Source organism: Rhinolophus ferrumequinum, chromosome 9, assembly GCF_004115265.2.
Source record: "Rhinolophus ferrumequinum isolate MPI-CBG mRhiFer1 chromosome 9, mRhiFer1_v1.p, whole genome shotgun sequence".
Lineage (NCBI taxonomy): Eukaryota > Metazoa > Chordata > Mammalia > Chiroptera > Rhinolophidae > Rhinolophus > Rhinolophus ferrumequinum.
The window spans coordinates 13889765-13911445 of NC_046292.1; the positions used below are offsets into that span (position 1 = coordinate 13889765).

Genomic DNA, 21681 nt, shown 5'->3' on the forward strand with positions numbered 1-21681 from the left:
ACCCTTGAAGCTTGGACTTCCTAGACCTCACGCTGACCCACCCAGCAGCTTTTTCCCTGAGGAGTGTGTGTCCACAGTCCCCATCTATCCAGGGACACTTGTTCCCTGATCCACTCACCTATCAGTGTGTAAGCAGTGAGAGTGGTTCCCAAAAGAGAGTGTGAAACACACATGGGCACAGTCATGTCCTTCCACCCTGGGACACACACCACACCCTCTGACCCCAAACCAGGGGGAACTCCTTTTCCCATTTGGCCCAGCCCAGCATCCCTCCAGGCTGGCAACTGGAAGCCTCCCCACAGGGACACACCCTGGGGGAGGAGCTGCTGTCCTGGCGTGTCCCAGCCCAGCCTAGCAGCGAGTTCCTTTACTGCTACTCTACCAGGTCCCAGCCCAGCCTGGCAGGGAGCTCCCGTTTCTGCTCCTCCACTGGCCCTGTGGGATTGACATGGCCCAGGAGCGTTCTGCCTGCACCCTGGACCTCAAGCACATCCAGCAGCTGGTGCTATCCTCCCAGGAGGCCAAGAAGGCTGCTTACTGCCCCTACAGCCACTTCCCCGTGGGGGCTGCCCTCCTCACCAGGTCCGGGAGGATCTTCTCAGGTAAGGCTGAGGGCTGAGCCCCTCTGACAGCCTGATAGGGGGAGGTCAGAAGAGGATAAGCAGGAAAGGCGGGAGGCTCAGGCAGGGCAGATGGCAGCTCTGTCCCCTCTTGGCTGCCCCCCACCCCAGTATAACCATTGGCCCCTGCTGCCCTGCCTAGTGTCCCAGACGGTAGGGATGAAGGTGCTGCTGAAATCTAGGTGGTTTCAGTCCTTGGAGGATTGGGAAGCCGTGGTGGGTTAAGGGAGGAGGTTGGAAGGAGAAGCCATAAATCAAAAGCATCAGCAGTCCTCTGTGCTGGGAGGGAGCGGGGCTAGTCCTTCCTGAGTCTTCCTCTGCGTGCCACAAGTTACATCAGCAAGTCCTCACCTCCAACCCACTGACCTAGGTGTCATGCCGTTTCTCAATGAAGAAACTGAGGCCCAGAGAGGTAACATGACTTGCTCAAGGTCACATAGGGCACTGGAAGTGGCACCCAGGGCTGTGGTCTCCAAAACGCTGCTTTCTTCCTGTCATCTACCATGGTGGCAAATGCCTGGAGGAGATAGGGAGGAATCCAGGTGGGGTGACTTGTTAATGGGGTACAGAAGGTCTTGGAGGAAAGAAGCCAGGTGGGGTTTGAGAGACCAGCAACAAATGCCAGCCTGGGAGGAGCAGACAGGAATCTGAGTTGGCACTAATCTGTCCTTAAGCTCTTTTTCTTTGGTTTGTTGGTTTTATAGAAAAGCTCACTTGAACAAAAATTCAAACTTGTCTTGGTTAAGCTAAGGGGCATTCTCTTTTAGGATAGTGGGAAAGGTGGTGTGGAGATGGCAGGGAGGTCATGGCCTCCCCACTGCTCCGATTTCCACAGAGGGAGAGAGGGACATGCCCAGAATGCCCTGCTGCCTGGAATCCCCCTTCCGCTTGGCAGCAGCTATTGAAAGGACCAGAGGCCCACATGTATACATCTAGTTGGTAACCCCCAGCAGGCCTGGGCCAAGTGGGAGCCACTCGCCTCCTCCACTGCTCAGGAGGGGCCCACACCTCCTCTTCTGTAGCGGCCCTTCTGGGGTCTCCTTGATATTCATGTTATTTCTTGTCTTTTGAGGTTCCGCATGGGTTTCAGGAGTCACCACCTGGGTCTTAAACATCTTTGAGCAGGAGAAGTAACCTTGACTGGGTGCTAGTATGTGAAAGGACCATCTCACCCTTACAACCCCGCAAGGCAGTTATTAGAGCGCCACTTTGCAGAGAAGGAAACAGAAGCTCAGAGAGGTTAAACGCCCAAGACCATGGATCTGGGATTCGAATCCAGAGTTCCCTTGTCTCCCAAGTTTGCTGGGGGGAATTCGGTGGGGAATAAAGAATCTGAGTGTCCTGTGGAAATTCAGGCTGGCCTGGTGGCTCAGATGAGTATTAAACATTAACCACCACCGCAAACAACGCTGCCACCCGCACTGGCCCATGGCACCAGAGCCTCGAACGTGGAATCAACCATTGATTCTTTCCAGTGCCTCCAACATGCTCTCTTCACCCTTGCATTGATCCATTTATTCAACAAATATTTGCCAAGCACCAATTATGTGCTAGGTAACGTATCAGGTGCTGGGGATACTGCAGCGAGCGGAAATGGCATATCCCCTGCCCACGTGGAGGTCCTCTCCTCTTGCACAGGCCATGGCTCAAAGTGGGAGCCTTGCCAGGGCTTGTAGGAGTGAATGAATGAGGGCAGCAGAAGCATAGCCTATTCAAATTGCAGGGGAGGACCTGGCGTCACCAAAGAAAGGGTTGTTGCCATGGGGATTTCGGGAGGCCCTCGCGGATGACCTGAAGACTCTGGGGTTAGAGGCTCCTCATTTTGAATCCTGGTGCTGCTGTTTATCAGCTGTGCGTTCCTGGGCAAGACGCTTGACCCTTCTGAGTCTCAGCTTACATTTGTAAATGGGGGATCATAATGTTCGCCTTTCAGGATGGCTGTGAACAGAGCTGGTTGGCCTGGCCCGGCGTGGCAGCCAAGGTCACCCCTGATTGTCGGTGCCCATGCCGCATCAGTCACTGAGTGTGTTGAATCTCACCCTGGTTGTGAGGCTTTAAATGAGCTAATGCCTCTAAAATGATTGGCACCGTTTCTGGCCCACAATAAGGGTGTCACAAATGGTGGCTGCTTTTACTTCTACTATTAATGGTCTGAGGCTAATGATATGATGATTTGGAGACAGATGGTGGAGGATTTTGGAAGGCCAAGCAGAGACATTACGATTTGATGAAGTAGGACGGAGGGAGTCAATGAATGTTATTAAGGAGAAGAATAACATGAAACTGGTGTTTGAGGGCAATTAGTCTGACAGGTACTCAAGAAGGGCTGGGGCAGAGGAAAGAGTATCAGGGGCCCGTGTCTACCCTGTTCGCTGACTTGACCACAGTGCCAGCACATTGCCTGGCCTAGAAAGGTCCTCAGTTAAGGTTCGGTGAACTCAGAAATGAATGGCTCAGACTAGAAAAGTACCAGTGGAATGAAGAGGAAGGGAAGATGATCTGTGAGCTATCGTATGGAACAGACGGACTGGGGTCTGGGAGGCCAGTATTAGAAATAAAGGAAAGGAATATGGTTCTAGGATTTCCAGCCAGGTGAGCCAAGGGAAAGATGAGGCACTGACTGAGGGAGGAGGCTTAAGGCAGAGCTGGGTGGTGCCGGGGGCGTGGTGGGCAAGACCACCAGCAATGCCAACAGACACAATGGATTGAGCATTCACTAAGGTGTGGTATGAAAGATTTCTTATAATCTCAGAGCCACCACGGAAACAATGAGTGTCACATGCATTAGTCAGAACACTTTCCAGATCCCTAACTGGCAGTGGTACCTTATCTCAGGGACAGCTGGACCAAGAATTCAAATGTCACCAGGCTCTTCTTTATCCTTCTGGACGCTGGTTTCTTCCTCTAATCCCCTGTAGGCGAGCTTCCTTCAGGCACCAAGGAACATGAATGCAGGAAGCCCCTGGTTTACATTCTTATGGTGTCAAAAGCAGAGAGGAAAGAACTACCCCACCAGCTTGAGATGGAACTATTCCAGGGAAACGCTGTGGATTGGTCCATTCCTATTCACGTGCACATCCCTGGACCAATCACTGTTGTCGTGATGTGGTCGTGTGATTGGGCCAGCTGATTCACATATTCCCCCTCCATGGGGAAGGGGGTCTGTTACCACAAGAAGGAGTGTGGAGATGCCAAGCAGAGCAAACCAGTAGCCAAACATATCACATTTTACAAACGAGATAACTGAGGCTAAGTTTCATCTAATTCCAAATGCCATGCTCCTTCGGCTGTCCCTAGCCGCGGGATGGAGACACAGAAGAGACGCAGAGAGTTGTGCTGAAGAGAGGGGGCCAAACGGAGGGCATTTCCCAGAATCCCTGAATCTCCTTATTGAGACAGAAAGGGAAGGTAGATGTCAGTAAGGCAGGGCTTGGAAAGGAAGGGACCGTGAGCAACCGGAGGAAACCTGATAGGGCACCATGGGGCGAGTGAGAGAGGATTAGGAGACAGAGAGGGCACAGTTGAATTTAGACATTGTGATTTATAACAGAGTGGGACAGGTCTGCCCAGTTCTGTGACTTCCTCCAGTTGCACAAAAGAGACCAGCCTGAGGAGTTCCCACCCTCAGAAGCAGCTGGTGTCCCATCCAATTCAAAAGCAAGTCTGGCTATAAAGACAGCCTTGCTGTCGTGGTCTTGTGATAATGATTATATTCTCCCTATTATCACCAGTCCTGGCCAGGGCTTCATGCCACCAGGATGGTAATTATTTACTACAACAATTTCCTTCTGTGATTGCTGTGAGAAGAGCTGCGGAGAGAGAAGGAGGCTAACGGGAAAGAAAAGCCGCTCAGGGAAAGGAAGGTGAGGACACAAAGAGAGGTGTTAAAATGGGACAGAAGGGGCTTTGGGCAGGGCAAATGGAGTCGGCCCTGGGCCGCCACGTGGCAGCGCTCGGCCATTGTTTGTGGGACGCCAGGTGGGAGATGAGCAGAGGAGAATCCTGGAGGGCTACTCTTTGCTGGCACCACCCAAGGGTTTCTCTTCTTCAGCTCATGCCCTTGGGACAGTGGTCCATCTCTCCCTTTCATCCTCTCTCTGGAGGGTCTTGAGCACTCCACATGTGTCCTGGCCATTTATGGAAAAAGCCACTGCCCTGGATCAGGTATAATGAATTCTGGGAGGAGCAACCACATTAAAAGAGACACTTAAGGATGTCCCGGTTCGTCGCTGAATCCAGCTTGCCTTGGCTCACCCCTTAAATCTGACCCTTTGTTCGTCTTCTCCCAGGTCAGTCCTCCTGATTTCCTCCTTAGGCTCCCTTTCTGCCCTACAACCACTCTTTGGTGTTTTACATTGAACCCTCTCTACGGCAGTTGATCTACTGCAGGTTCCTTCCCCACCCACAGCATTCAGATGAGTCAAAGCAGACTTCCCTGACCAGCTTCTTCTCCTTACAGACCTGCCCACCCACCACCACCACCGGCTTCCCACTGTCTCTACCCCCCACCCAGGCTCAGCCATTGGTCCTCTCCACTGTCACTCAAAAGTAGCTCATTACAAGGCTGGGCTTCACTAAAACCCCTTGACTCTATAGTTGTGAAGTTCAAAGACAATCCCTACATGAAACTGTGTGTGGCACTTGCGGTACGCAGGGAGGCAGGAACAGGGAGAGACTAGTATGTCTTCAAGCACATGGATATGACATTTCACTAATCCAGGGATTCTCAAACGGGGTCCCAGATCCCCAGCCTCAGCACCTCTTGGGAACTTGTTAGAAATTCCAATTCTTGTGCTTCAACCCAGACCTACTGAAGCAGGAAGTCCAGGCATGGGACTAAGACATCTGTTTTAAGAAGTCCTCCCGAAGATGCTGATGTCCAGTTGCTTGAGTGTGAGAACCCAGCCCTCATCTTAATCACCCTTCAGAAGAGGGAGTAGGTACCATACTCCCCAGCACTGCTCTCTTCTCTGGGTGCCTGGGTCCGAATCACCCCTTTGTTGGTGAACTTTTTTCCTTGCTGATTGATGTCTTGATGATATCCAACCCCAGCTCTACCTTAAGCACCAAACCACCTCAAAACGTGGCCTCACGGAAATGCCACAGAGGAAAAAGATCAGTCCTTTGTAACTGACAGGCCAGGACGTGAGTCCTGGCTCCCTGCCACCCGCCTCAGCCTCAGGCTTTACCTTCTGTAAAATGGAATTATAATCGTATCTCCCTTACAGAGTTGTTAAAAGGACGAATAACATAATACAGATAAAATGTTCCAGGGAATGCCTGGTAGATGCAGCGAGGTCAAAGGCCAGCAAAAGTGGGAGGGGCAGGTGTGGATGGGCCAGCGAGGGCATGTTTAAAGATAGTCATCTCAGGTGGGCACCAGGTGGGGAGCAAGCGAGAGGTATTCATTGCATTTCAAAACAAAAGCAACAAAAGAATAAAGGAAATCAATTAGTAACAGCACTATTATCATGGTATTATTTGGTCCAATCTTATAATTATAGATTTCTGACTTGGCACCATCCCAGCCTCTCATGACTGATAAGGAGCTTGTTTGCCTGGACAGGCGATGGCCTGTTTTCTGGGCTTAGGGAAGGAAAACACAATTGTCTTTTCAGGATTATAGTACATGACCAAAGGCTTTCTTCTCCTTCTCCTTTTCCTTCTCCTTCTCCTTCTCCTTCTCCTTCTCCTTCTCCTTCTCCTTCTCCTTCTCCTTCTGCTTCTGCTTCTGCTTCTCCTTTTTAAAGCAAGACTGGAAATTATACTTAACTTGCGAGAGGCCCCAAATACAGTTATTTCTTTGTACTTCGGAGATCTGGTACTGAAGTGGGAAATTCCACTCCTTGGATAAGTAACCAAGAGCCCCACGGGCCTCACTGTTCCAGGCCCCGGGCATACTGCAATGCACAACATAGACCAAGTTCCTGAGCCCAGAAAGTTTACAATATAATGAGGGAATTAGATCATAAAGACATTTATTTCAGGAAAGTGTTAAGTGCTATGAAGATAATCAAAGCAGGATAAATGGGTTGAGAGTGTTGAAGACAGTGGGGAGAGGAAGCGATTTTAGATCGGCTAATCACGGAAGGCTTCTCTGAGGAGGTGACATTTGAGCAGAGGCCAGAGTAGGGAGAGCCATGTGCATAGAGTTCCAGGCAGTGGAAACAGCCAGTACAAAGGCCCTGTGGCAGGACAGTACTTAACATCTTTGGGGAACACCTGGAAAGTCAACTGGACCTGGAGAGCAAAAGGAAATGAGGTCCGAGAGGTAGAAAGGTTGGCAGCAGATTACATAGGGCCTTGTAATCATGGAAAGGATTTCAAAGTGCCTGAAGGACAGTAACAGGGTCACTGCCACACCTTGTCCAGAAGGAGCAAAGCTCAGTCACACAGTCCTACCACCACTAATGCCTTGACTTTCATGAAGTTAATAATAGCAGCTGCTGACCAGTTATTCTGTGCCAAGCTTTATGCTAATTGCTTTACATGCATGATCTCAACTCATTCTCACTAGAGGCCTATGAGGAAGACACTGTCGTTATCATTTTATAAACGAGGACCCTGAGGCTCAGGGAAGTTCAGTCCCTTTCCCACATTCTCAGAGCCAGTAGGGCACAGGGTCCCAGGGCAGAATGGAACCTAGGTTTTCCGTTTAAGCAGCGAGGTATGTGAGTGCGCTCCCTTCTAAAACAATTTCTCTCTCTCTCTTTCTCACTGGCCTATTGACATGTTTACACAGTAAAGGAAGATTTCTCTATATGAGGCCATTCCGAGCATCAAACACAGACACAAGCAATCGTCCTGAGAGACTGGGCCTTCTGCAATCTGGCCATTTGCTTTCACAGCGCATCTGTGAAACCCAAGATTTATGGGAATCACGTTTAATAAGGAAAGTATCCCTGAGTCAGAGACAAGGCAGGGTTGGGAGGGCTGCTAGATGGGATGTAGGAAGCAACGCTGGCAGGGATCTTAATTTGGGGGAGGCAGAAGTCAAATCATCGAGGTCAAAGGTCAGCAAAGGTGGGCAGGGCAGGCATGGATGGGCAGGCAAGGGTGTGCTTAAAGGAAGTCATTTCAGGTGGGCATCTGGAACCAGGCTGAGGAGACTAGGTGAGCAGCAAGAGAAACATAGTCACTTATTCATTTAACTTTCATTGAGCTAGCTGAGAGACTGAATAATACGGGGCCAGTTATCCCGGCTACAGTAATTCACATGTGAATATGAACAAATGCTTGGCCAGAGTAGGCGTTCAGTAAATGTTAACCACAATTTTCAGGGTTGCAACTCCCTGATTACTGTCTGTCCCGTATCCTAACTGTATTAACTGATTTGTATACAGTTGCAAACAGAAATACATGTCAACTACCATGTTTCCCGGAAAATAAGACCCAGCCGGACAATCAGTTCTAAGGCATCTTTTGGAGCAAAAATTAATATAAGGTCCAGTCTTATTTTACTGTAATATAAGAACAGGTCTTATATAATATAATATAATACCAGGTCTTATATTAATTTTTGCTCCAAAAGACGCATTAGAGCTGATTGTCCGGCGAGGTCTTATTTTTGGGGAAACAGGGTAGTTTAGACAAAAGGAGGGTGCATTGGTCCCTTTAAACTGTGGGAAGAGTTGGAGTGTAGCTGGGCTTCAGGGGCAACCTTGACGATTCAGATTCTTTTATCTCATCTCTCAACCATTCTTCTGAATGTCCATTTCATTGTCCTTAGTGGTCTCCTCCATAATGAATGGAAACCAGGACATCAGCAGGGCCTGACCCACACTCCTCGTCTCAGAGGGGAACTGAGTTCCTGCACAGAGAAGAACTCTGATTGGCCCAATGTGGGTCAGGTGCTCATCCCTAGACCAATAAAAAGGTCAAGGTCATGTGAGAAAAGACGGCAGCTCCCATTTGAACTACATGCTAAGGAATGAGGTGAAGCTCATTCCTCAGGGAGGTAAAAAAAGGAGGAAGAGGTGCTAAATTGTCAAAATAGTAGATACTCACTATAGTCTACCCTTTGGTGCCCTTCTTCCCGAAAGTAGAATCCCAAACCTGTCCCCATCAACCACAGAGCCATTCTATACACACTCACCCTCACCCTTGCAGTCAAGGTACCCAGCCTGGGGGTCAGGATGTCTAGTGACATCCATTCCTCTCCGTCAGTTGGACATGTATGCCTGTGATCTGGAGAATCATCATAATGGTTTAATGTGTTAAATGATTAATTTAACCCCTCCAAACTTGTCAATATAAATAACGAAGGGACAGAAAATTACATGAGGAAACCATATGAGGAGATATTGACCAAACAATTTGCAAATTTGATGAATACAGGAGGAACAAAATTCTGCATGACGACAATGATGATTCAGACTTAGAAAGAGGGAGTGTAGTAGATAAGGAACAGACTAAGTCGAGGAGTCAAATACAACTGCGGTGACTAGAACGAGATGGCTGCTTCTTTCTTTCTTTCTCATCTAACAGACCAGAGGTGGCCTGGAATTCCCAGGCATAGGGATTGTTCCGCTCTGCTCTGCTTAGCAAGGTAGTTCAGGTGAGATTCTTTCTGTCCTGATGCCCCGCCATCCCTAGAGGGGTGTCCTAATCCAAATGTTCAAAACTGACCAACATCATCATATTTATGTTCCAACCCTCGGGCAAGGGAAAGATAAAGGCCGGAGGTGGGGGCAAGCAATGTTCCCAGAAAAATGTCATCTAGAAGTACCCATCACTTGTGCTCACACCCCATTGGCTTAAACTACAGAACTACATGAAGCTTCCAGGGAGGCTGGAAAATGTAGTCTCCCTCTGGGTAGCCATGTGCCCAGCTAAACTCTAGTGGATTCTATCGGGAGAGTGAACACTGGGAGCAGTCTTTGCCACAGGACCCCCTGTGGCCCTCTGGGAGCTTCTTCTTTGACCGTTATTCTTGGCCACACATCTGTAGTGGGTGTTGGAGAGAATGCCCTCCTTGTGTGTCACGTCCAGCGCAACATGGGCAGTGAGGGAATGAGAAGGGGCGGCTTTGGGTTAAGTTTTAAGAAAGAAAGAAGCAGAGACTCGATGCAGTTAAATCCCAGAAGGCCAGGGGGTCTCGCAGCCTGACCAAAGACTGGAGCCTCTAATCGGGCCAACTGGTGGCTTTTATTGACATTCACATAAGGAATTAGCATTATCTATTCCACGGTCTGTGAATCTCATACATTATTTTACAAAAGTGAATCAAACCAATTATCTTTGTCCCCAAGCAGGGGGAGCAGAAAGTCTTGTGATGACTTAGGTGAGATATTCACCTCTCTGGGGGGCAAGTCTCTCACCTTGTAACAGTTCTCTTGAGATAAGTGGAGAGAGCTGATCTTTATTGCCCTCATGACTTCTCTCACAATCAGGTGAGAGAGGAAAGCCAGAGTCAGCAATGGCTTTTTCCAGGCAGGGGGGAAGGGGCAGCTCATTGGGGGTCCCCACTCGTTCTGCCTGGCTTGAGTTGTTCCCCCTCCCCCCGTGGGGAATCTTACTCGTCATTGGCTGCAAACCATCTTTTGGGGAACAGAGAGACATGAGGTGTAAAACATTGAGATAAGTAACGTCCCAAAAAGGCACAGTCTCAAAGAATTTTCTTTCCACAAGGAAAGACATGGGGGGACAGTCTGCTAGGTGGGGGACAGTCTGCTAGGCTGCTGTGTGACAACACTTGGGGGCACACAGCTCTTAGATCACATCTGACGGTAGAGTTTTAGGGGTCCAGCGGTGCCTTTAGGGATTGATCACAGGCTTTTGGAGACCAAACTTTTGGCTTCATTGGCTATCCAAGTCTATCAAAAACTTAGAAACCCTCTGGTCTGTTTGCTTCCAATCATTTTCATACAGGAATACCACACCCAGTGATCCTTTCTGGGCATAGTTCTTAATCCAGCCAACGCTTCTTCTTCTTCTTTTTTTTTTTTAATTAAAGTTTATTGGGGTGACAATTATTAGTAAAGTTACATAGGTTTCAAGTGTACAATTCTGTAATACGTCATCTATATATCATGTTGTGTCATTTTTACTAACTGGCTTCCCTGCCTGGCCTATCCCTGCTGCCTCATGTCAATGGTGGCTACCTTAAGGCACCATAAACAATAGGCCTGGTGAGAAGATGACATTCTTAATCAGATCTTTGCCACAGGGCTGATTCCCCGTTGTCAAGTGGAGAAATCCCAGTGATAGATCTCATGGTCTGCCTTCCAGGTTTTTGCAGGATGGGGCTTGACAAATCTGCCCAGAGTGGCAAGAGCACCAGTTTTCTGCTTTGCTGTTCTGTAGTTTTTTCACATTGCCCAACTGCTAAGTTGTTAAAGCTGTCTCTCACTTTCCACATAAATTTCTTTGTTAATTGGGTATGGGTTAAGCTGCCGAAACAAAAATCCCAAAATACAATGACTCAAACATGACGGAAATCTCTTTTTCTCTCACATAATAATTCAGAGTAGGCAGTTAGTCCAGGACAAATAGGCAACTCAACTCTGCTCCAAATTCCTTCTGTCTTGGTGCTTCTCCATCCCTACGACAGTAAACTACATGGTCAAACGTATCCCACCCATCCCAGCCTGTGGAGGGGAAAAGAAAGGAAGTAAAGGACAAGGAATCTCCTTACAAAAAATCTGATCCAGAAGTTTCCCACCTCTCTTTGGGGCACATCCCGTTGGCCAAAACTTAGTCACATGGCAATGCTGTGCTACAAAGGAGTCTGAAAAATATAGTCTCTAGCTGACTGGCCATGAGATCCACCATATTGGAATGAGGGTCATTTGTATTGATTAAAGAAAGAAGGACAAAATTAATGGTTAATATCTCTGATTCAAGGAGAAAGGCAAGCTCCAAAGAATGCCACATCCTGAGGAGCAGGGGAAAGCCAGACCCCATGCCATTTGTTCATGGTCTCACCTCCTTGAAAATGAGGAATTTCTTAGTCAACCAACCTGACTTTGTCTCCTGGGAGCAGACCTTGCCCATTATCCCCCAGGAGCAGCCCTGAGAGGGACTCCCTTACTGCAGGCTGTGCCACCTTAGCAGCCCACATCCCATTGGAGGACTGGGGGTTTAAGGCTTGTGCAATCACAGACACCTGTTGCAAAACTTGCAAGTATTTTGTTTGTTAATTTGTTGATTTTGACACTTTGTTTTGCAACACAACTCACAGAGAACATTGGTTGAACTCTAATAGCTGGTAACCAGCACCAAAAAGTTTGCACAGGCCCAAACTTTGAATCAGGACCTGCCACACCCCCCAACCCAGCCCCATGGCTTCTGTCTCTTAGACCAGGGCTGGATGGAGGCTGTGCTCACCTTTTTAAGCCTTGGCATCCCCCTTGATCTTGACCGCTGCTGGGGAGATAAGGCTGGGTTAATCTGCCCTGTTGTCCTACTCCTCTTCCTAGGCTGTGCTTCAATATAGAGGCATTGGGTAGGAAGTTGTTGGGAAGAGCCACTGTACCAGTGGGTCGTAGTCTCCCAATAGTTTGGGTCAAATTGCCCTCTCCTTCTCCCCACCTTGTTTGGCGTGATTGGTGCCTTTTTGCAGTAGAATGGGGCAAGCCTCTTACTCAACACAGGCAATGGGAAGCGATTCTGCTGGAAATACCACTGGGCTTTCCTCTCTTCTCAGGGTGCAACGTAGAGAACGCCTGCTACCCCCTGGGCATCTGTGCTGAACGGACTGCTATCCAGAAGGCCGTCTCAGAAGGGGAGAAAGATTTCAGGGCCATTGCTATTGCCAGGTGAGTGGGAAAGCCAGATCCCAGCAATATTTATTCATTTATGCAGCCAGCATCAACCGCACACCTGGTATTTATCCATTCATTCATCTGACATATGTTTATTCTGTACTTCCTGTGTGCCAGGCCGTGGACAGGACTCTAGGCTGAGTGCTGAGGATGAGGAGAGAAATAAAGGGACTCTGCCCTTGGTGAGCCTACAGAGCAGGTACACAACCAAGACAACGCTAAGACAAGGGCAAGTGTGTTCTTCTAATAACAGCACAACGGAAATCCCTCCAAATACAACAGAATCCCTCCAAGATGCAATAAAAAAGCAGCGTAGATACCTAAAGCTGGAGGGACCTCAAAATTACCTGGCTACCTAGACGCCCTGGTCTCTACCCCCATTTTATAGCTGAAGATACTGAAGCCCAGAGAAGTTGAGCAACTTTCCTGGGAGTTAGTGGCAGAGCTGGGACAAAAACCAGATCTCTAGAGTCTCCTTCCCAGGGCTCCTTCCACTTCGCCATGCTATGCCAGGAGTTCACACACTCTTCCCTGTTCTCCTTGAGCCGATGCCAGGATCCATCCCAGTGCCAGCTGACGCCTGTAGTTGGGGACACTCACCTCCAGGTGCCAAGAACCAGAATGCAAAGATAGGCTAGTGGGGTGACAGCCAGGTAAACCTGGGCGATGGTTCCAATTAATCCGATTCCAGCCCAGGTTCTGGCTGAACAAGAACACTAACCAACACCACCTGCGTGCCCTAAACATACATTTCTAAGTTCCCACATGTGTGTCCTCACAGGGAGCTCGTTGAGTTCTTGCTGGTCCTGGACCCAGACTCAGTGGCTCTGGGGATTGTGCCTGTGAATGGGCTCTTTTACTAATTTGGACCCCATTACGCTTCTGATTTAATGGTGAATTGCTCTTGTCTGTACCTGTGCATTATCTGTCCATGAGAGAGAGTTTTCTTAGCAAATTAATGGTGCAGGGGAAATGACATAGGAAATGTTTAATCCACCCAGAAAGAGACTGCAATCTCTTTTTGCAGTCTTTTTTGGCTGACCAAATGTGGGTCTTTCGGGGCATCTGGCTGAATGGGTCATGTACGAGGAGCGAATTATGTCTTCATGGGATGAAGCTCTAGCACCTTCCTGGCAGAAATGTAAGGACCTAGAGCAAGGCTGATGGGGGCGGGGGGGTGACAGAAATAAGCCTCCATTTCTTTTATAAGATACTAAACTTGGCCTCGGTCTGGCCCCAAGGTGGAGCAGGTTATGGAAGTTTGTTTTCCTGAGTAACTGGAGCCCAGGGTGCACTTATGGAGAAAAGGCCCAGCTTCCCAGGGCCCTTTTTGTGACGGAGGCTCTGGGAGAAATAAATGAGGCTGTGCTGGGAACATTTTGTGCGGATGAGCAGAGATCAAGATGTGAATTACACTTTATTAAAAAAATGTATGTGGGAGGGAATAACTCAATTTGAAAGCTGATCCAAGAAAATAATGATATTCTGGGGGAAAAGAGGCCAAAGTCAACAAAAGGATAATGGCGCAGTAGCCTTGCTCCATTTAAAACGTTCCCAGTGAAAGGCTTTTTCTCTTGGTCATTATCTACTTTTAAATATGACTGGGTATTGCTAGCAATGATTAGCAAACATCTTTATTTACGCAAAACCTGCATATTTTTCCAGCACCCAACTGCTCTGCTCCAGGTATTCAGCCTCACTGGCATCCCCGAGCCAGATATACAGTCATTATTGCATTAATGACTTGTTCAATTGAGAGCATGGATTTAGAGACTGAACGGAAAATGCCAGCTCCCTTGTTAACATTGATAAGTGTGAACAGTCTAAGACAGCTCCTTCGAGATCTGTAAGATAGAGCGGGCAGAGCCCAGAATGGGATTTTGCTAATGGGGAAATAAGCCTGTCCCACTGGGGTCCCAGCTGTAGTCATCAAAGTCGATAGGTTTCCAGCCTGTCAAGTCTAATAAGCACGGCCTCCGTGCGTGACCAAGGTCAGCACAAACCGCAGGAAACCGTGGCTACCCAGCACAAGCAAGAGAGAAGAAAGCATGGAGGGAATGTCCCGAGGTACCCAGAGTGTTCTAGGATGCATCTTCTTCCAAGCTTTTAATTCTTACTCTTGGCAAGAATGTTGAGTAATGGTTCTCAACGTTATTGAGACCTGGTCTCAAATCCTGCTCCACTATCGACCTCAGGCACGTTGCTTCAACAATTTGAGCCTGGCTTTTCATCTGTAAAGGGCAAGAGAGTAACACCTACCCACTGGGCTCTTGTGAGAACTCAGGAAATGACTTCTATAAAGTTCCTGGCACAGAGTCTGCAATAAATTAAAACTATTGTTTTAATGTTATCGTTATTATACCTGCAAGCTGCAAAACTACCAAAGGCGGAGTCCACAGATCCTGGGTTCAAATCCTGGTTCTGCCACTAACAAGCTCTGTGACCGTAGGCAGGTCATGTCACATTTCATAATCTGTAACGTGAGACTAATAAGAGTGTCTATATAGCCCCTACCTTACAAGGTTGTCAGGGTAGTAAATGAGTTAATGCACATAAGGTGCTTAGCTTAGTGCCTGGCACAGAGTAGGGCAACATAAGTGTAAGCCATTCTTATTATCAGGCCATCTGCCAGTTCTCAGCGCTACGCTGCCTGGATGCACCATCTTGTGACTTTGGGACCTTAGGCCAAAGCCATCTTCCAGTGGCATTCATGTTTACCCCGCCACCTTGAAAATCCTGATGCAGGTCACCTTGCCCAACGAGCTGTCCATTGGGTGTCAAGTTTGCGAAAGGAAATGGTGAGCTTGGCAGGGGCCTTACAGGCCCTGGAAGGGAGGCTGGATTTCACTCAGAGCCCCTGTCCCCGTGGCCCTCACCGCAGTCTGCCCTTGTTACGGCATTTACGTGCAGAAGTGCAGATTTTATCTCCCTTTCCAGACTAAGGTCCCTGAAGGCAGGGATTCTCTGATTGGTCTTTGTTGTTCGTTCCCCATGCCTGCCTAGCGAAGAGCAGGTCAACATGTGTGGAATGAGGAAAAAAATAACAGAGTCCAGAGGCGGCCAGTTAGCTCAGTTGGTTAGAGCGCGGTGCTCTCAACAACGGGGTTGCTGGTTCGATCCCTACAGGGGTCACTGTGAGCTGCGCCCCCCACAACTAGATTGAAACAATTACTTGACTTGGAGCTGATGGGTGCTGGAAAAACACACTTAAATAAATAAAAAATTTTTTAAGTTAAAAATAAATAAATAACCGAGTCCAACCTCCAAGAGCTTATGAGAGGCTCAGTCTGCGACACCTGTCACCTGATAAACACAAGGCTGAATGCGGCTCAGTGTGCGTCCTGGGCAGGGGTCCCCACCCTCTCAGGTTCCCATGGGCTTTTGTTCTGAAGCTGGGAGTGTGCTCAGAGAGGACCCACATTTCCATGGAACAGAACCTTTCTTTGACTGGACCTTCACATATAAAAGGGAGTTATCAGGAGGATTAAATAAAATAGCAACCCCACCACTCTCTCCCCTCAGCTGCTTTATTCACTTCATAGCGTCTATATCCATCTCCACTTGATACCTGGTTGGCTGCTTGCTTGGTTGGTTGTCTGGCTCTCCTCACTAGTCGAAAACTCCTAAGTGCAATGAGTTTTGCCTGTTTTGTTCACTGCTGTATCCCCAGCACCAATAGTCCTGGCCTTTTATAGGTATTCAATAAATATGGTAGTTAAAATGAAATAATGCATATAGAGTGCTTTTCAGGATGCCTGGCACATATTAAACAATATGGTAATTATTGTTAATATATAATAACATAAATTAATTATAAAATAGTACATAGAGCACATAGTTATATAACAACACTATATATGATAAGGAACTAAAATTCACAGGACTTAAATATGTAAAGGAATATCTGCCCAGTAATTAATATAGGCAATGACAATATGTGTATAGCATTCTAAAGTGTACAAAGTCCTTCACACACCTTATCTCATTTTATCTTCTAACATTCCTACAAAGTGGATGACATTAATCCCCCAATTTTACAGGCAAAGCAAATGAGCCTTGCATGGGTTAAAATGACCTAGTCAAAGTCACACGTAGTTAGCAAAAGGAGGAGCTGACCAAGAACCAAATTTAGAATCCTGTACTCTTCCAGAGACATCACAGAGCTATGGGTTTAGAAGAGCAAGGATGACAGTTGTAGCTACTGGCTTAACCTCTGGGACTGGAGCAGGCTTGGAAGTTCCTATAGTTAAATCCACTTTCTTTAAGCACCGTCCTTTGTCCTGTTCAGAGCTGGAGGATTGCCTGTAGGTGCCTTAATTCTCAGAGACAACCCCCCAACTTTAAGCTTTTCTTCTCTACAATGTCTCAGATTTTAGGAGCTTAGTTTTCTCTTTAACTCACATGCATATTATTCTTTCATGCCTCAGAGCCTTTGCACATGCTATTTCCTTTGCCTGAAACACAGAAAAACCTGGGGCTTCAGAATCGCACTCCTGTTACTTTAGCTCACCGAACCTGTTTCCTTGCAGGAAAATGGTCATTCTGACACTCAGGTTGTACTGAGAATTACGTGAAATGATGTATGTTGAGTGCCTGGTACAGAGCATAGTAGGTGCTCACTAATGGTGACTAATGAACTCTCTGCATGTCCTCCAAGAAACGGACCAAAAATAAAGAACCAGACCTCCATAAAATATTCTCTTTCACTCCGTAGGCAGGGATTATCTCCCTCTTACCATGCATTCTCACTCCATTTTGTTTAAAATGACAAGTTTCCTATGTCACCCACTGGGCTGAGCAATCTCTCAAGAACCAGAGACAAATTCTCCTTAACTTTGTGTTCCTAAATGTTTATTGAATACACTAACGAAAATAATGGTGCTGCCTCTGGAAAGCCGTCATGTGCTGCTTCTCAGCCTCTAGGACGCAGCTTATCTATGAATCAGGAGCTGCCTAGCAGGGTGTGACTTCATCTGGAGGGAGGAAGACTCGGGGGCCTGATTCTTAGCAATTCTCCTCATGCTTCGGGGAAAAACTGATCCATGTTTGATTCTCTACTTCCCCAGTGACGTGAAAGATGATTTTATCTCGCCATGCGGGGCTTGCAGGCAAGTCATGAGAGAGGTAAGCAGCTTCTCTTTCTTTCTGGAATATAAATCGAATGCCTTGCTGCTTTTTCCAGGCTGTGGGAACAAAGCCAAGCTTCCAACCAGAAGACACAGCTACTGTCCTGTTCGCTCAGTTGGCTGACTTCAAAGGCCTTCCCAAGCTTGCATGAATCACTGGAAATTATCCCTTCATTCCACAATTATTAACTGAGTGAGGGTCTATTCGCTCAGTGGCTACTATTCGCCAGGCACTGCCCGAGCTCTCGGGAGACGGCCCTGCCCTCACAGAGTTTATAGTCTAGTGCAGGAGACAGATAATAAACAAGAAGCACAATAAATAAACAGTAGAGTTTCTGAGAGTGAGAAGGACTATGGAGAAAAGAATGCAGAAAAAGAGTCAAGGGTGACAGAAGGGGCAGCAGGTAATACTCTAGATCAGGTGAGAGGTTGGCAAACAATAGCCTATGGGCAAATCCGCCATGCTGCCATTTATTCTCAATAAAGTTTTATTGGCACACAGCCATGCCCATTCATTCACGTATTGTCTATGGCGGCTTTGGCCCTACCTACAACAGAGGTGAGCAATTAATTACCACATAACCCTTATAACCCGCTAGTCCTCAAATATTTACTATCTGGTCATTTATGGAAAAAAGTTTGCCAATTCCTACTTCAGATGGACAGGAAGGGCCTCTCTTTGAAGATGACATTGGAACAGAGATACAAATAATGAGAAAAGATGAGGCCGACAGGTCTAAGAGAAGGAGATTTCCAGGCGGAGGAAGCAGAAAGTTTCATGCCCATGTACTTGGTGAGTTTGATAAGTCACAAGAAGTTCAAAGAGGCTAGAACACAATGAGTGGGGTGGGAAAAGTGACAGGTTGTGAAGTCAGAGGGGTGGGCAGGGCCAGATCACACAAGGCTTTGTAGGCCATGGGATGGAGGGTATATTTTATTCCAAGAATAAAGGGAATTGAATTGTACACTTAAAAATGATTAAAGTGGTAAATCTTATGTATATTTAATGACATTAAAACAAAAGTGGAGGGGAAAAAGAATAAGGGGAGGTATTGGGTGTTTTTAAGGAGGGACTTGAGGTATCTGGTGTACCTTTGACCAAGATCATCTTTGAGAGCAGGCCTGAATCTCTTCAACTCTGAAATCAAAGGGGTGGATTCCATCCTGGATTCTTAATCTGGGCTCAGTGGAAGTTTCTGATGTGTATGTGTACATTCGGGGGTGGGAGGGGCTGTCAGTAGCTTTCATGGACTCTCAAAGAAGCCTGTGTTCTCCAGAGCCCCAAAAGTTTAAAGCCACCGGCTTAAAGGATCCCACAAGCTCTTAAGCACTGGTGTGACATCATCAGCCCCTCTAAACACAGCATCTCATTTAATCCCCACTCCCAGCCTATGAGGGGCGTATGGGTCATCGTCCCCAGTTCTCAGAGAAGTGAAATGACGTTCTGAAGGCCAGCAGCCAGTCGGTGAGGAGCTGGCATTCACGGCCAGTTCAGGCCGACTACAAAACCGTGCTCCTCAGGGCTGCCTCCTGGTCTTTATGGTTCTATAAATGAGACAGATTCTTTTCAGCCACGGAGGAACCATAACGGAGCTTTGCAAAACAGGAGCTGCTTGTCCATGGGAGCTTCTGCTATGGGGTTGTTTCAATTTAGGGGGAGAAGAGGTCATTTCAGTTTTGCTTTTGTGCCTTGGGATTTCAAAGCATCTGTCGAACATGCAAGCGCCTCCATCTTTTTGCCAGGATGTTAGCAGAACTCATTTCCCAAATCCAGATGAAAAATGCCACCGTGAAGGCACTGAATTCACGATATGGACTTCATCGCACTTTGAAGAGCTGCCCAGCTCCACGGCATGTCCCAGGCCACACAAGGAAGCCACATCATGGCCAGCTCCCTGGCTCCCAGCAGCCTGACTTGATCCAATTGCTCATCACTGTTTTCTCCCAACAGATTAGATGTTGGCCAAAAGAAGGCAAATGAGGAAGGGGAGGCAAAACTGAAAGCTCAATGCTAATAATAAGAGTGCCCTACACAACTAGACTGAGAAATAACGGCTTGAACTGGAGTGGGTGTGGGAGGCGGAAGAAAGGGGGGGAAAAAAGAGATGAAGCTTGAGGGGACAGGGACCTGGCACTTAACCTCGCCTCCATTCAACTTTCCTCTGTACCCTCAGGCAGAGTCTGCCGAGCAGAAAAGTTTCCTTCCTTAAAACATTAATTGAAAAAAGCCAGAAGACTGATTGTGCCTGGTGATAAATAACTTGGTGATGCAGACCACAGCGCGGCAGGACAGCAGGCAACAAACTTGAGCGTTCATGAACAACAGCTCTCAGTCGATAGAAACAGCTTCCATTAACTGAGTATTTACTATGTGCCAGGCACTGGGTATAAGTGCTTCACACCCATCGGTTCTAATTCTCACCGCACCTGGCCAGGTAGAGCCTCGGCCTGTGGACTCCAACTTCAGGGCTCTTTCCATGATGCCACAGCCGATTTAACTCTCCATCTATCTTCCTGTCTAGTATATTCTGTCTCTGGAGCCATTTCACAGGTCAAGACACTGAGACCCAAAGAGGTTAGTCATTTGCCCAAGGTCACACAGCAAGCAAGTGGTAGCTCCTGATAGTGTGAGAAAAAGATGGAGGGTCAGATGTGGGCTAAAATTCTGCTTTGCTGACATTACCCTGATAAGCCTCAGTTTCCTCATCAGTAAAATGGGGATTATAATAGCATCTACCTCAAAAGGTAGACAATGAAATCATGTGTGTGCAATATCTGGTGTGTAGGGAGGCAGGCATGCACCCTCTCCTGGTCATGAGGAGTAAACAAGATGCTCTAAAGCAGGGGTGTCCAAACTTTTTTTGTTTTTCATCAAGGGCCATATGCGATAAAATACACACACAGCCGGGCCACTAACTCGAGGTGAAGTACGTATTGCCTCACCTGGTTTATTTAAGTAAACTAAATATATTTTTGGAATTTGCTGCGGGCCAATTAACAATGGATCTCGGGCCACAGTTGGCCCACGGGCCGCAGTTTGGACACCCCTGCTCTAAGGGAACAAGGTACTAGTTGTTCTTTGTTATCGTAAAAGGAGGCTGCCCCAGGGGTTAGATGTTGTTCTTATAAAGCCCTGGGTGAGACCTTAATCACAGAAGGGAGCATTTAGTGCCCATTAACAATGTGCCAAGCACTGTGCAAACTGCTTAATACACTACCTTTCATTGGCTCCTCCCTCAAGCTCTAAGAGTCAGATACCATCGTCATTCCCATTTACAGATGTGAAAACTGAGGCACAAAGAGGACAGGAAGAGGTAGAGCCAGACTCAAATCCAGGTCAGTCCTAACCCCTCAGCCACACTGCCTCCCTCACGCTAGCTTTGCCTCTTTTCCAGTTTGGCACCAACTGGGCCGTGTACATGACCAAGCCGGATGGTACCTATGTCGTCAGGACAGTCCAGGAGCTGCTGCCTGCCTCCTTCGGGCCCGAAGACCTCCAGAAGACCCAGTGAAGGATGGAGCACGCCCACCACCTGGGAGAGCCTGGGTTCATTCGCGCATGTGCTTAAGGGAACAGCTGCCCAGAGGACATCATGATCACGGTCTCACAGACCTGGGGACAAATGCCAAATGGTCCCCAACCCTACAGGGGCTTCCTTGCAACTTCCTTGCAACCCACCTTGTCCTTCCTCTCCTTCCTGTGGGTCCTCTTTAAAACTCCAGCCAAGTCTGAACTGTTTCCCCATTAGCCTTCCTGAGTGTCTATCCTGCTCTGAGCGACTTTTCTAATTATAAACATGCCAGAACATCCTGACTCGGGAGAGTGTGTTTTGCTCTGTATCTATCATTGCTCGCAACTCCTAGGAAGGACAGGGTGATTTGTCTTTCTAGAAAGACCTGAATGCTTTCTGCTGGGGGAGGAAATGGGCATCTTGGCACTATGTACCCTTCAGTGTGGAGAGATGAAGTTTTAAGCCTCTTGCCCCTGTATTTTCCAGATGGGAGGCCCCCGGGCTGGGCGTAACAGCCAGTGGCCATTTCTAGTATCTGTTTTGGGCTCCCCCTTCTTACACAGGAGGATGCTGGGCTTCAGAGACGTCAAGTAACTTGCTCCAGAACTATGGCAAAACTCAGACCAGAATCCAGGTCCTGTCACCCTCAACACAGGAG

General features: G+C 47.7%; 1 protein-coding gene across 1 annotated transcript; it reads left to right on the forward strand.

The window, feature by feature from the left end:
* Positions 1-355: 355 nt before the first annotated feature.
* CDA (cytidine deaminase) lies at positions 356-21347 on the forward strand. Its single transcript, XM_033114876.1, has 4 exons — positions 356-602; positions 12268-12379; positions 17452-17509; positions 20907-21347. The coding sequence occupies exons 1-4, from the start codon at positions 449-451 to the stop codon at positions 21021-21023; spliced, it is 441 nt and encodes a 146-aa protein (XP_032970767.1). The 5' UTR covers positions 356-448; the 3' UTR covers positions 21024-21347.
* Positions 21348-21681: the final 334 nt, after the last annotated feature.